At 65.0% G+C, this 13514-nt stretch overlaps 1 protein-coding gene across 1 annotated transcript in view; it reads right to left on the reverse strand.

Annotated features, from left to right (window-relative positions):
- Positions 1-6291, reverse strand: part of CSRNP2 (cysteine and serine rich nuclear protein 2) — an 8661-nt gene extending 2370 nt beyond the window's left edge. The window contains exons 1-4 of the mRNA XM_055697249.1: positions 5398-6291; positions 3708-3967; positions 1962-2258; positions 5-941 (exon numbers count right to left, since the gene is read on the reverse strand). Coding sequence (XP_055553224.1) covers positions 5-941; positions 1962-2258; positions 3708-3967; positions 5398-5548 — 1645 coding nt within the window. The 5' untranslated portion in view covers positions 5549-6291. The remainder of the gene's footprint in view (positions 1-4; positions 942-1961; positions 2259-3707; positions 3968-5397) is intronic.
- Between the last annotated feature and the right edge of the window lie 7223 nt (positions 6292-13514).

Genomic DNA, 13514 nt, shown 5'->3' on the forward strand with positions numbered 1-13514 from the left:
AAAATCTTCTGTACAACGCAGCCCCCGCTCCCCGCGATGCTGCCGGTCCATAAAATATCATTGTCAATAAATAAATGAGCTCCGAGGGGGGGAGGGGGCCGCTCACACGGGCAGGACGGGCCCCAGCGGGGGCTCCTCGGCGGGGGGCGGCTCATGCGCCCGCTCCGGCGCCGGGGGGGGACGGGGAGGGGGCGCGGCGGGGAGCGGGCGCATCCTCTGGGGACGACGGAGGATTTTTGGCTGCTTCCCCCTGGGTGGCGGCGGCTCGGCTGCAAGTCACGGGGGGGGCCGGGGGGGCCGCCCAGGTCCTTGTCGCCGGGGCAGGGGGCCGGTGCCGGCGGCTCCGCCGCGCTGCTCTCGCCCTTGGCGCCCAGCGCCGGCCGCTGCTCCACCTGGTAGTAGACCACGGGGCCATCGTTCAAGTAGGGCTGGTTGCCCACCGGCGAGGCCGCCTGCTCCGGGCCGTCGGCGAAGCAGAGGACGGACGAGCCTGGAGGCAACTGGGCTTGGATGAGGATGGGGGCGGCCAGAGCCGGGCACAACCCCTCCGGCACGGCCAGCGGCTCCTCCAGGATGCAAACGCCCAAGCTCTCCACGCCGGAGCCGTTGCTGGAATCTTCCTCAGCCTTCAGCCTCTCCAGCTCCTCCGCCGTTTGCAGGTGCATGACGGCCGTCTCGTTCTCTGCCATGAATTCCTGGAAGTCCTGCGTTTCGGCCGGCTGCGGCCCCAGCCAGTCGCCAGCGGAGCCGGGAGCAGCCGCGGCGGCCGCATCCTCCTCCGGCGCCGGTGGCCGCCCGCCCTGGCGCTTGTTCTCCAGCTCCAGCTTCATGATGGTGTGGAGGTAGTGAGTCCGCACCCGGATGGGATTGAATTCGATCCGACCGGCCATGTTACCGCAACCGTCCCGGGAGCAGCCGCAGGGGAAGGACATGCGATCCACCTGGCAGGGAGACGGAGACATGGCAGCTCCAGGATCCCAGAGGGTCCCTCCCCAAGGCCTAAAACCCACCCTGGTGCCGCCTGACATTGGGGAGATCCCAGAGGATCCCGCCCCAGAGCCTAAAACCCACCCTGGTGCCGCCTGACATTGGGGAGATCCCAGAGGGTCCCTCCCCAAGGCCTAAAACCCGCCCTGGTGCCACCTGACATTGGGGAGATCCCAGAGGATCCCGCCCCAGAGCCTAAAACCCACCCTGGTGCCACCTGACATTGGGGAGATCCCAGAGGATCCCTCCCCAGAGCCTAAAACCCACCCTGGTGCCGCCTGACATTGGGGAGATCCCAGAGGATCCCTCCCCAGAGCCTAAAACCCATCCTGGTGCCACCTGACATTGGGGAGATCCCAGAGGATCCCTCCCCAGAGCCTAAAACCCACCCTGGTGCCCGCCTGACATTGGGGAGATCCCAGAGGATCCCTCCCCAGAGCCCAACCCCGCCCTGGCGCTGCCTGACGTCAGGAATTCAGGGCTGGGGGAGGTTGTTCCCGGTGCTGCCCCCAGGCCAGGCTGGCGCTGCTCCCCGTGCTGGGGGTGCAGCCAAATGCCTGAGCGCCCCAGCACCCAGCGCCCCAGCACCCAGCACCCAGCGCCCAGCACCCAGCACCCAGCGCCCCAGCGCCCAGCACCCCAGCGCCCAAGTGCCCCAGCGTCCCAGCACCCGATTGCCCCAGCGCCCAGCACCCCAGCGCCCCAGCGCCCGATTGCCCCAGTGTCCCAGCGCCCCAGTACCCGAGCGCCCAAGTGCCCCAGCGTCCCAGCACCCCGATTGCCCCAGCACCCCAGCAAACGAGCGCTCCAGTGCCTGACTGCCCCAGCACCCAGCGCCCGAGCACCCCAGTGTCCCAGCACCCGAGCACCCCAGCGCCCCAGTGCCCGACTGCCCCCAGCACCCGAGCGCCCCAGTACCCCATGCCAGTGCCGGGCCGAGCTGCGTTGGCCGCTGGCGTCGCCCCCCGCCTCACCTGGCACTTGATGCCCGCCTGGCTGCAGGCGCAGGCCTCGGGGTCGCAGTAGAGGCGGCAGTCGCAGCCGCACTCCTCGCGGGACAGGCGGATGGCGCGCAGCTCCTGCTTCTCCTCCGCGTCGATGCGGTGGACGCCCGAGGCCCGGAGCAGCGCGCGGCGTCGCTTGGTGGGCAGCGGCTGCAGGAAGAAGTAGTCATCCACCTCCACGTTCTCCACGTCGATGTCGTCGTCCGAGACGTCCTCCAGCGTCAGCCCCGCCGCCTCCTCCGACTCCACCGTGCCGTTCTTGGTGAGCTGCGGGGCAGAGGGGCAGGGGCAGCGCCCGCCCGGGGGGATGCTGAGCCCCCGGGGTCCGTCCCTCCATCCAGCTCCCGGTCCCGCACCCACCGCGGCGAGCTGAGCCCCCCAGAGCCGTCGCCCCACCATGTCCCCCCAGCCGGGCTGTGGGTGGGCTCACGGCACTTTATAGGAGAAGGGAAAGGGAAAAAAAATTAAATAATAAAAGAATTTAGGGCAGAAAATTCCTTTTCTGCCCCCCCCCCCCCCCCCCCGCCCTCGCCAGAGCCCTGCGAGCAGGGAGATAAAAGGCAACGGCTGCTCAGAACACCAGGGTCCTGGGCGGGGGGCGGGGGGCGCAGCCCAGCAGCCCCCCAGGGCAAAGGAGGTTTAGAAGCGATGGAAGAGCCAGAGCTGGATCCTGCGAGATCCCTTCAGCCTCCCTGCCCCCCTCCCTCCCCCCCACGCCCCCAGACCCCCCCAGACCCTGGCACCCAGCACAAATGGGGGTCCCCGACCCTACAAAAGCCGGTGCACGTGGAGGCAGCGGGCAGGGAGATCCATTAAAAAAAAAAAATAATTAAAATTAAAAAATAAAGGAAATGGAGAGGCAGGACTGGAACCCCCCGGCCTGAAGGCGGCTGTGGCAGCAGCGGCAGCCCCGGCGCAGCCCCTGTGGGGCATCGTGAGGGCACAGAGCCCTGGGACCCCTGGGCAGAGCCGCCGTGATCCCCAACCCCCCCGTGATCCCACCTGCCCCCCGTGATCCCCCCTATCCCCCCGTGATCCCACCTGCCCCCCGTGATCCCCCTATCCCCCCGTGATCCCACCTGCCCCTACATGATCCCCATCCTCCCCCTTGATCCCCCCCTATATCATCCCCCCCTCACCCCCCATCATCCCCCCCTCCCCCCATCATGCCCCCCCATCATCCCCACCTCCCCCCCGTGATCCCCACCTGCCCCCCCGTCACCCCCATCTCCCCCCGTGATGCCCATCTCCCCCCCATTCTCCCCCCCTCCCCCACCCGTGATCCCCACCTGCCCCCATGTCATCCCCCCTCCCCCTGATCCCCATCTCCCCCCCCGTCATTCCCCCCCTCCCCCCCGTGATCCCCACCTGCCCCCCCCCCGTCACCCCCATCTCATCCCCCCCTCCCCCCCCAATCCCCATCTCCCCCCCATCATCCCCCCCTCCCCCCGGTGATCCCCCCGCCCCCCGCTCAGGTCGATGCTGCCCAGGTGGTCCCCGCACGTGGGTGCAGCACGGAGACGAACCCTCCAAACAGAGGTAAAAGAAATAAAAGGGGGGGGGGGGTGTCAGCAGCGATAAACCTGCCCCCAGCCGGGGCAAAACAGCAGCCGGGGGCTCCCCGCTCCGCCCCGGCCCACGCTCGGGCTCCGGCAAAGCCCAGCGCCGCCTTCTCCCAGATTTTACTACCCCCCCCCCAACCCTCCCCGGCGGTACCTTCATCTTCTTGGCGTGGAGTTTCTCCTCCTTGAGGTGCTCCCGCAGGATCTCCCGGTGGTTCACCTCCTGCTCCTGGGCGAACTCGCAGAGCGTGTAGCGGCGCACGGAGTTGTGGCGCTGGGCCATGCCCAGGGAGCTGCCGCCCTGGCTGGGCACGCTGGTGAAGCCCTGGCGCCGGGCGAAGTAGTAGACGGTCACTTGGTCGAAGCGGACATTCTTCCTGCGGAGCTGCTTCTGCCGCTTCAGGATGGAGGTGGCTGGGGGGCGGGGAAGCCAGAGAGCAGCTGTCAGGAGGAGAAAACCTCCTCGGGGGTCCCAAAGACCTCCCGCCCCGCTGGAAGGTGGCTCTTCTGCTCCCGGGAGCAAGCTGGGAGTAGAAATGCTTCTTGGGGGTCCCACAAAGACCTCCCACCCCACTGGAAGGTGGCTCTTCTGCTGCTGGGAGCAAGCCGGGAGTAGAAAGGCTCCTCGGGGGTCCCAAAGACCTCCCACCCCACTGAAAGGTGGCTGTTCTGCTCCTGGGAGTAGAAAAGCTTCTTGGGGGTCCCACAAAGACCTCCCACCCCTCTGGAAGGTGGCTCTTCTGCTCCTGGGAGCAAGCTTGGAGTAGAAAGACCCCTCAGGGGTCCCAAAGACCTCCTTCCCCACTGGAAGGTGGCTCTTCTGCTCCTGGGAGCAACTTGGAGGTACCACAAAGACCTCCCACTCCACTAGAAGGTGGCTCTTCTGCTCCTGGGAGTAGAAATGCTTCTTGGGGGTCCCACAAAGACCTCCCACCCCACTGGAAGGTGGCTCTTCTGCTGCTGGGAGCAAGCTGGGAGTAGAAAAGCTCCTCAGGGGTCCCAAAGACCTCCCACCCCACTGGAAGGTGGCTCTTCTGCTCCTGGGAGCAACTTGGGGGTCCCACAAAGACCTCCTGCCTCGCTGGAAGGTGGCTTTTCTGCTCCTGGGAGGAAGGTGGGAGTAGAAAAGCTCCTTGGGGGTCCCACAAGGACCTGACACCCCACTGGAAGGTGGCTCTTCTGCTCCTGGGAGCAAATTCAGAGTAGAAAAGCTCCTCAGGGGTCCCAAAGACCTCCCACCCCACTGGAAGGTGGCTTTTCTGCTCCTTGGAGCAAGCTGGGAGTAGAAAAGCTCCTCAGGGCTCCCAAAGACCTCCCGCCCCGCTGGAAGGTGGCTCTTCTGCTCCTGGGAGTAAGCTGGGAGTAGAAAAGCTCCTTGGGGGTCCCACAAAGACCTGACACCCCCCTGGAAAGTGGCTCTTCTGGTCCCAGGAGCGAGCTGAGCTGGTGCTGGGGGCCCTGCGCTGGCCTGGGGCGATGCTGTGCCCCTCCCCCGCTGCCTCCCAGCCCAACCCCACTAACCCCCACCCCCTCCACCACCCCCACCCAATTACCCCCCCCCCCCCCAAAATCTATCGGCAGGGGCAAATGCTGGGTGGGGGATGGGAAAGGCCCGGGACAGACCTTGGACAACGGGTTTGGGGTCTAACGCCGGGAATCCCGCGGGGTCTGGTGGGACCGGCGAGTAGCTCCGTGCTCATCACCCCACGCCGGGTGTAAGGGGCGAGTAGCGCACGAGTAGCGCTACCCCCCACACCCAGGCGCCTCGTGCTCGGTGGCGGGGGCACCGGGGGGCCGCAGCACGGTGTTGGGGGGGGGGGGGGGGTCGGTCCCCCAGCACTCACGGATGAAGCCGGTGGAGCTGGCGGGGTTGACGCTGTCGCAGCTGTCGGCGCTGTCGCTGTTGGAGATCTCGTCGTCCGAGTTGGAGCCCGGCGAGCCCACGTCCGCATCCTCAAACTTCCTCTTGAGCCCGGCGCTGGCGATCGCATCCATTTGGCCCCGGTTCGCATGGAGAGCCGTGGGGTGCCGGGGGGGGTGGGGGTGGGGGGCTCACCACGGCCCTGCGGGGGGAAACGGCATTTCAGCTCAGCAGAGTCGCTCAGGACCCAGCAGGAACGGTCCCTCGCTCTTGGGAGCGGCTTCTCCCCAGCCCTGACCAACATCTGGTCTGCACAGGGAATCTGGGTATTAATTATTCTATCACGATAGGTCACATCTGGGCAGCCCGGAGGGATCGGGGTGGGGTGGGGGAGGGGCTGCAGCTCCCTTCCAACCCAACGTTTCTGTTCCAAACCGATTTGTAACCGAGTTCACCGAAGGAGACGCCGCCGGGTTGGCGTGTTCCACCCGTGGCATCGCCCCGGCTGGCGGCTTGGTGCTCCCACCAACTCCCTCGTTAATAAAAAAAACCCAAAAAAACCCCGGAAAGTTCCATCTGGGATCGACCTTGGGATGCACCAGGGTTACCTGGCCGCGGCCGGATCGGCGGCTCCATCGGGCTGGCGGAGGGGAACGAACCCCACAGGGTTTTGCTGGGTCTGGAGCATTTTCCTGCCCCCCCCGTGCCTGCCCGTGCCCACCGGAGACCCCCGGCTCCGGCCCGGGTGAGGAATTTTGGGGGGGGCCGATCCCCCGGTGGGATGACCGAGCATCGCCCTGCGTCTTCCCGACGCGTCGGGGTCACCGCGGCTCCTGCCCTGGATCCCAGCCCAGGCCCCCCACGGCCGCAGCCCCCCGGCCAGGCGCAGCAGGCAGCCCCCCCGGGATGCCCCGTGTGCCCCCCCGGGAGCCCAGCACCCCCTCGGTGGTGCCACCTCCTCCTCTCCGCTTTGTGTTCCCTCTGCTCCCACTGCTGTTCTCATGGCAACGGAAAAACCAGCTTTGGGGGGGGGGGGGGGCGGGGGTTGGGTGGGAAAAGCCATCAGCATCCCTTCGGACCCCTGGGGGGGCACCGGGGGTCTGCGGAGGCTGTCTGGGGGTGAAGGGGCGCAGGGATGGGCTCCCCATCACCTCGGCATCCTTCAAGCTGGGAGAGAAGCGCCGGTGTCGCCCTTCTCCCCCCAAAATGACAGATGGGTGCCGAAGCCACGGCGAAGCCCCCCCCGAGCTGGGCGCCAGCCCCCCGCCGCCACGGCTTGGGTTGGAATACGGCTTTTTAGGGTATTTTTTTTTCTCGGAGGTGAATCGCTTAATCTTGTCGCTAAAGGAGGGTGAGGGGGGAAAAGCAGCTGTTGAAGCGTCAGCCCAATTAAGGAGCTGATTAACGACGCTGATCAGAGGGGAAAAGCGGAGGCAGGGAAAAGCCACTCGAGCATCGCGGCCACCATGCCCCCGAGCCCCCCCCCCACTATTCCACCACCTCCATCGCCCCCGTCTCTGTGCCCAGGCCCACCCCAGGGCTCTGCCAACTTCGTCAGCCTCAGTTTAGGAAGGAGATAATTAAGGAGGAGAACCTCCACCATCCCCCCCCGCCCCCGCAGCACCTCACAACATCACCTGAATCCCCCCCCGGCTCCCTCGCGAGGGAAACCAGCCGCGGGACCCCCTGCGGCACCCAGCTCCTGGATGGATCCATCGGGAAACAGGTGACGGTCACCGTGTTTCTTCGGAAGGACCAAGTGGCCGCGCTGGCGGGTGGGAGGGCTGGGGCCGAGGGCAGGAGCGCGGGGTGACGCTGCCGGGGATCAGGCGGCCAAAAAATGACATTTTCATCTCATTTCTCCACGGGAGAAGCTCCCCTGCCCACAGGGGCATCCTCTTCCTCCTCCTCCTCCTCTTCATCCTCATCCTCCTAATCTTCCTCCTCCTCTTCATCCTCCTCCTCCTCTTCTTCATCTTCTTCGTCCTCTTCCTCCTCATCCTCCAGCCTGGCAGCGGCTGCACCCGTGCAATGCAAAGGCCGGTTTAATCCCCCTATTAGCTCAAATGATTTGAATTTTTGTTGAATTTTTTAATTCAAATTTTTGAAATACCCCCCACACACACACACACTTCTGGGAAGAGCCAGGGCGCAGCCTGGTGGCTCTGAAGCTCCCGAGCCCCGGCACGGAGCTGTGTGCCCGGAGAAGCCCCCAGAGCCCCCCCGGGGGGATGCAGACCCTCACCTTCCTCACTGGGTGCTCTGCAGCGGGGTGAAGATTTTGGGCTCCGGGGTCGGGATCTGGCTTAAGCAAAGGTTTACGGAGGGAGGGGGCGAAGAGCTGGCGGCTCCCCCCAGGGCAGGGATGCTCATCCCGCAGGAAAAGCCTCTCTCCTCCCTCCGGAGCCAAAGACACAACCAGCGAAAAAATAATAATGAATCTATTAACCGATGGTAACAACAGTTGGGGGGAAAAAAGTTAAAATAAACCGTTTTCAGGTTTTGTTGGGATAAAACCCCAAGGAGAGGGTTCAGGATGGGAAAAGAAAAAATTTGGGCTCAAATACCATGAGGGAGGGGCCACACGCCCCCAGTTCCACTACGAAACCACAGCAAAAGGAGCTCAACCAAAAATATGAATTTTTGGGAGCAGGGAGGGGTTCAGGGGAGAGACAGGACCCGTGTGCCGATGGGTGCAAAGGGCCTCCCGAGACAGAGCCGGTCCAGCCACAGGGCTCTGTGAACCTGTCGGGAAAATCCGCTGGCTGGAAGCTCATCCACGGTTGATTAACGAGCCCAGATCATCAGGAGGAATCCATGCCCATCATGCTGCAAAACACCCTGTGTGCCTGGTTTGCCCATTCCTGGTTTTTGGGAGAGGAGGAAGGGCGGGAGCATCTTGGGGCGAGGGATGCTCCATGGTCCCCAGAGCTCGTGTGCTGACGCCAGCGGGATCCAGCGGGATCCGGCACCCTCGGTCCTGGTCCCACCAACGGGTCCCAATTCGCCTCCCGTGGCTCCGGCGTCGCCTCCGATGATCCTCGATCCACGTGGGATGCGCTGCCGGGCTGCTCCTCCATCACAGCTCGTCCAGGCGGAGACAGAAATAGCAATTCTGGAGCAAGGAGCGGTTTTATTTCCAAATATTCGGGAGGAATAAGTAACTACCAGGCGGCAACCCTCCGAGCATCCTGCAGATTCCATGATCCTCTGGGCATCCTATGGATTTCGTGATGGCTCCCACAAATCGCGCAGGGATCCCAGGCTCCAGGACAGAGTAACTTAGAGGATGCTCAAGATATCCTCCTCGTATTTACTCCTAAAACTCCCCGTATTTACTCTACAAACTACTTTAATCGCATCCCATGGGCACCAGTTTTTGGGAGGGGGCCAGTTTAAATATGTTTCCCGTAAAAAGCAAGAGCTGAAAGCAGATCCTGACAAAGCCTCCAAAGGTTTTGAGGTATCGGAAGTGTCAAAGACCGGGATGCAGCATTATTTCAGCAGCTGGACAAGGACAGGGTAGGAATGACATGCAAGCAGGAAAAAAATATTATCTAGAGATATAAATATAGGGAGAGACCCCTGGGCTAAGCAGCAGCCCACTGCGCGTCAGGGAAGCACCCCGACCCTGTCCCAGCGGATAACGGGCGTGCTTAAGACAGGATCATGGCGTGCAGGATAAAATCCAGAAAATTATAATCAAGGAATAACCAACGGACCCATTTTATCCCGTCGCAGCGTTTGGCGTCTCCCTGGAAGGCGACGCTAGAGCGCAGAGGCAGCACCGGCAGCTGGAAGGAGCCAGGCTGCGATTCCTTATTCCCTCCCCCCCTGCTCGGGGGGGCTCTCGGCAGCAATTCCCAGAGGAAAACGTCTCCCTCCCAGGTGAAACCCACCCAGGAAGGGCCCCCCCCCCCTCCGCCAGCTGCCCCCCAGCTCGCAGCTCCCCCTCATTACCGATTACGCAGCAGGATGAGCATCACCGGGGATGACACGGCAGCATCGCTGCAGAGCACCACGCCGTGACGTCGGGGGGAGCGCGCCGAGGTGCTGAGCACCCCCCGCTCGCCACCGGCCCCCCAAGCAACCGCAGCCCCGTGGCTTTGCGGTGGCACCGGACAAACCACCCCCGGTAAGCGGCAAAGCAGCCCCCACCAGCACCCTGAAGCCCCCTCAGAGCCCTGACCCCACCTGGGGGGGGGTAAAGGGGGGTCCGTGGCTGGGGGGAGCAAACGGGAGCCCACGGAGATGCCAAACCCTCGCTCAATGTTTCCTCCGAAGAGCAAACGGAGCAGCTCACCTCCTCGAGGGCGGCTGGCGGGACGGGGAGCCCCCGCCGCACCCCCCCCGGCGTGACAGAAGAGCTTGGGGTCCGGCACCACTTGGGAAGGGTGCAGGATGCTGGAGCACGTGGAGCGCGTCACCCCCCTTCTGCAGTGGGGAACAATCCGGCTCAGGCTCGAGAACCGCTGCAGAATTAACCCGGGAGCCGGTAAAAACGGTCGGAGCTGGAGGCACCTGCACCCGCTCAACGCCTGGCACGACGCACGCGGCTCCCGGTCCACGGTCCGGCAAATCCAGGCGTTATCCCGGGGCAGGATCCAGGGCAGAAGCTCGTTATCGATGAGCCCCGAGACAAGATTAAATAATTTCTGCCCCGGTAGGGACGGCGGCTGGGCCACCGCGAAGAGTTCAGCAGCTCAGCTCGTTTACAAACCAGGCGTCGGAGGTTTTCCCAAAGGATCCGGCCCTCGGGCTCCGCAGCCAGAAGGTTGATGGATTTGCTGGGCTGCGACTTGGGGCCGCCGCGGCCGGGCACGCCAGTGATCCCAGTTCAGCCTGGGTCGGTCCTTACGCCGCCGGCACTTCGGGATTTTATGCCAAATGGCAGATTTTTTGGTTTCCCCTTCTCCGGTGCCACTAACGAAGACGGGTAACGAGAAAATCTAGGCTACGGCTCCCCCGGCTCCAGCGCTGCTGGCGCTTGAGCCTGCGTTTACGCAACCGGCACCACAAGCAGTAGCGAGGGGTTCAGGTTGTCCCCGAGCCCCCCGCCACCTCGGTGTGCCTGCGGAAGGTGGGCACCCATCTCCTGGGGGGGGGGGAGGGGGTGCTATGGGACAGGCTGATCCCAAAATATCCCCCGCTCGGTCCTGCTGCCTGTCACCGGCATCGAGGCACAAGGGTGGGTCATGCATGGGGGCTCCACAGAGCCTGGATGGCGGGGGGACCCTGATGGCCAAGGCAGGGTGGCAGAAGGTGGCCACGGTTGTCTCACCGGGCCAGCTCACCCCAAGGACGAGCGCGGTGCTGCCGAGCCCCCACTCCTGGGTGCTCACCTGGGTGCGAGGGGCAAGACCCCACGTCCCGTGGCCAGGGGTCTCCTCCAGACAGTGGCCACAGCAGGTGGCGGCCACCGTGGCCACCGCACCACAAGACCACGGGGCCACCTCGGTGCCAACGGAAACCACCCGGAGCGGGGCTGGGTGGGGGTCCCACCATCACCCACGCCTCAGCCCCCTCCTCACCTCCCAGCGCCTGCAATGGCGGACCTGTACCACGACCCCTCCCCACCCTTGGGGACACCAAACCAGGCCCCCCGGGACACCTCCCCCACCAGGCCAACGTGCATCCCACCGCCGGCACCGGCTCCTTCCCACCGCCCGGCTCCTTGGGGACCAGGAACATGCAATATGGCTCCCGCCACCCCTGCACTGTGTCCCCCCCACCTACAGGCCTCCTCCCACCCTCTGTAGGTCGCCAGCTAGAGGGCCAAGCACCCCACGTCCTCCATAGGCCTCTTGGATATAAAAGCCCCCCCCCCCCCCTCCCCAAATCCCTCACAGCCGCCTCCAGGTACAGGAGAGGGGAAAGCCCCAGCCTCAAGGGTCCCCTACATCCCCTATAGGTTCCCCCCCCCAATATAAGGGGGCACAATAACCCTTACAGGCCCCCAGAACACTGGAGAGGGGGGAGCCCCAGCCATAAGGGCCCCCTACATCCTCTACAAGCCCCCTATGTCCTCTATAGGCCTCTAGTGAGGGTCTCCTATGTGCCCGCAGCCGTAAGGGCCCCCTACATCCTCTATAGCCCCCCCCCCCCGCAAGGAAAAGGCTCCCCCAACCCCTACAGGCCCTCAGCTGTAAGGGTCTCCCATATCCCCATATTCTCCAGCTGGAAGCGGGGCCTACATCCCCTGTAAGGCCCTGCATCCTCTGCAGGCCCCGCGCCCCCAACCAGAAAAGGCCCACGCAGCCCCTATAGGTTCGCCAGCTATAGGGCCCCTCTGCACCCCCTATAGCTCCCACCAGCTGGGAAAGGCCCCCATATCCCCTAGGGGCCCCTGCATCCTTTATAGCCCCCCCCAGCTAAAAAAGGCCCCCACATCCCCTACAGGCCCCTGACATCTACTATAGGGCCCCAGCTGCCAGGCCCCCAACCATTATAAGAGCCCCTAACTGTAAGGCCCCCCATCCCCTATAGGCCCCCCCATCCCCTATAGGCCCCCCCATCCCCTATAGGCCCCCCCATCCCCTATAGGCCCCACCTGTAAGGCCCCCTGATCCCCTCCACATCCCCTAAAGAACCCTATCTGTAAGGCCCCCCATTCCCTATAGCCCCCCCATCTGTAAGGCCCCCCCCATCCCCTAAAGGACCCCATCTGTAAGGCCCCCACTCCCCTACAGGCCCCCCACACCCCTATAGGCCCCCCATCTAAGGCCCCCCCATCTTCTATAGCCCCCCCATCCCCTATAGGCCCCCCAGCTGTAAGGCTCCTACATCCCCTATAGGCCCCCCACCTCCCCTATACCCCCCATCTGTAAGACCCCCACCTCCCCTATAGGCCCCCAGCTGTAAGGCCCCCCCATCCCCTATAGGCCCCCCAGCTGTAAGGCTCCCACGTCCCCTATAGGCCCCCCCCCACCCGAGGAGGCGGGAGCCCCCCCCCGGACCCCCCCCACTCACCGGGCGCGACGGGGCGGGGCGGGCGGGGCGGGGGCGGCTCCCGGGGGCGCGGGGCGCGCGCTGGGGCTGTGGCCGCGCGGTCCCGCCCCGCCGCCGCTCGCAGACAACAATGGGGCCGCGGCGCTGCGCCGCCCCTTATATACCCCGCGCCACGTGATCGCCACGCCCCCGCGCCGCCACGCCCGCGCCGCGAGGCACGCTGGGAAAGCGAGTCCGCCGGCCGCAGCGGGCAGGCGCGGGCCGCGGGGGACGCTGGGAAATGTAGTGCGGAAGTGGAGCGGGGTAGGCCGCCGGTGGGCGGCTGGGGAGGGGGGCCCAGGCCGGGCCAGGCCCCGCAGCGCCTCCGGGAGGGGGGCGGGGGCTGGGCTTCACCCCCTGTAGGGCTAAGGAAGGGCCGGGGGGGGGGGGGATGGAGAAGCCACAGGATGGTGGGAGCACCCCAGACCCAGTGCTGGGGGGTCCGGGGGAGGCTCCAGGCTGCGGCCGGGGGCTCTGTGGAAACCCAGCTGGAGGAGGGGGGTGGCTGAACGCTGCCCAGCGGAGGAGTCTAGACAAGAGATTAGCGAGGCTGGAAACAGCAGGAAGAGGCCAAAAGCGCCTTATTTTAGCAATAATGCACCAGCTGCAGCTGTGAGGGTGAGGGGGCCACAGGGCAGGGCATCGGGGGGGGCTCAACCAGCCTGTGGGCCCAGGGAGCCGGCCACAGCCCCCCAGCTCAGCTTGGAGGTGCTGCAGCACCTGGCCGAGCCCCCTCAAAGGGAGTGACCCACCCAACTCCATCCTCCTCTCCCCCAGGCTCCCACCACAACGGGGCTGGAGGCCCAAGGAGACGGAGCAGCTCCACGGGGGTCTCCCCCCGCCACCAGACCCACGCTCACCTCGGCAGCCCCTGTGACACGCTCCTCCCCAGGCGAGCTCAGAGAGCGGCCACGGTGCTTCCCTGCTGGATTACGGATTAGCTGAGTTATTAACCAATAAGCAGGTCAATTTTTAGGATTAAAAAATCCTCTTTGTGCCACCCCACCCCGAGTGCGACCCCTTCAGCTCCCCCCTTGTTTCCAGCTGGCAACCGAGGCTGCAGGAAGGACTGGCCTGTTGCTACCCGTCCATCTGGGGGGTTTCACTCTCCCC

This window comes from Falco cherrug, chromosome 19, assembly GCF_023634085.1.
Source record: "Falco cherrug isolate bFalChe1 chromosome 19, bFalChe1.pri, whole genome shotgun sequence".
NCBI classification, from domain to species: domain Eukaryota; kingdom Metazoa; phylum Chordata; class Aves; order Falconiformes; family Falconidae; genus Falco; species Falco cherrug.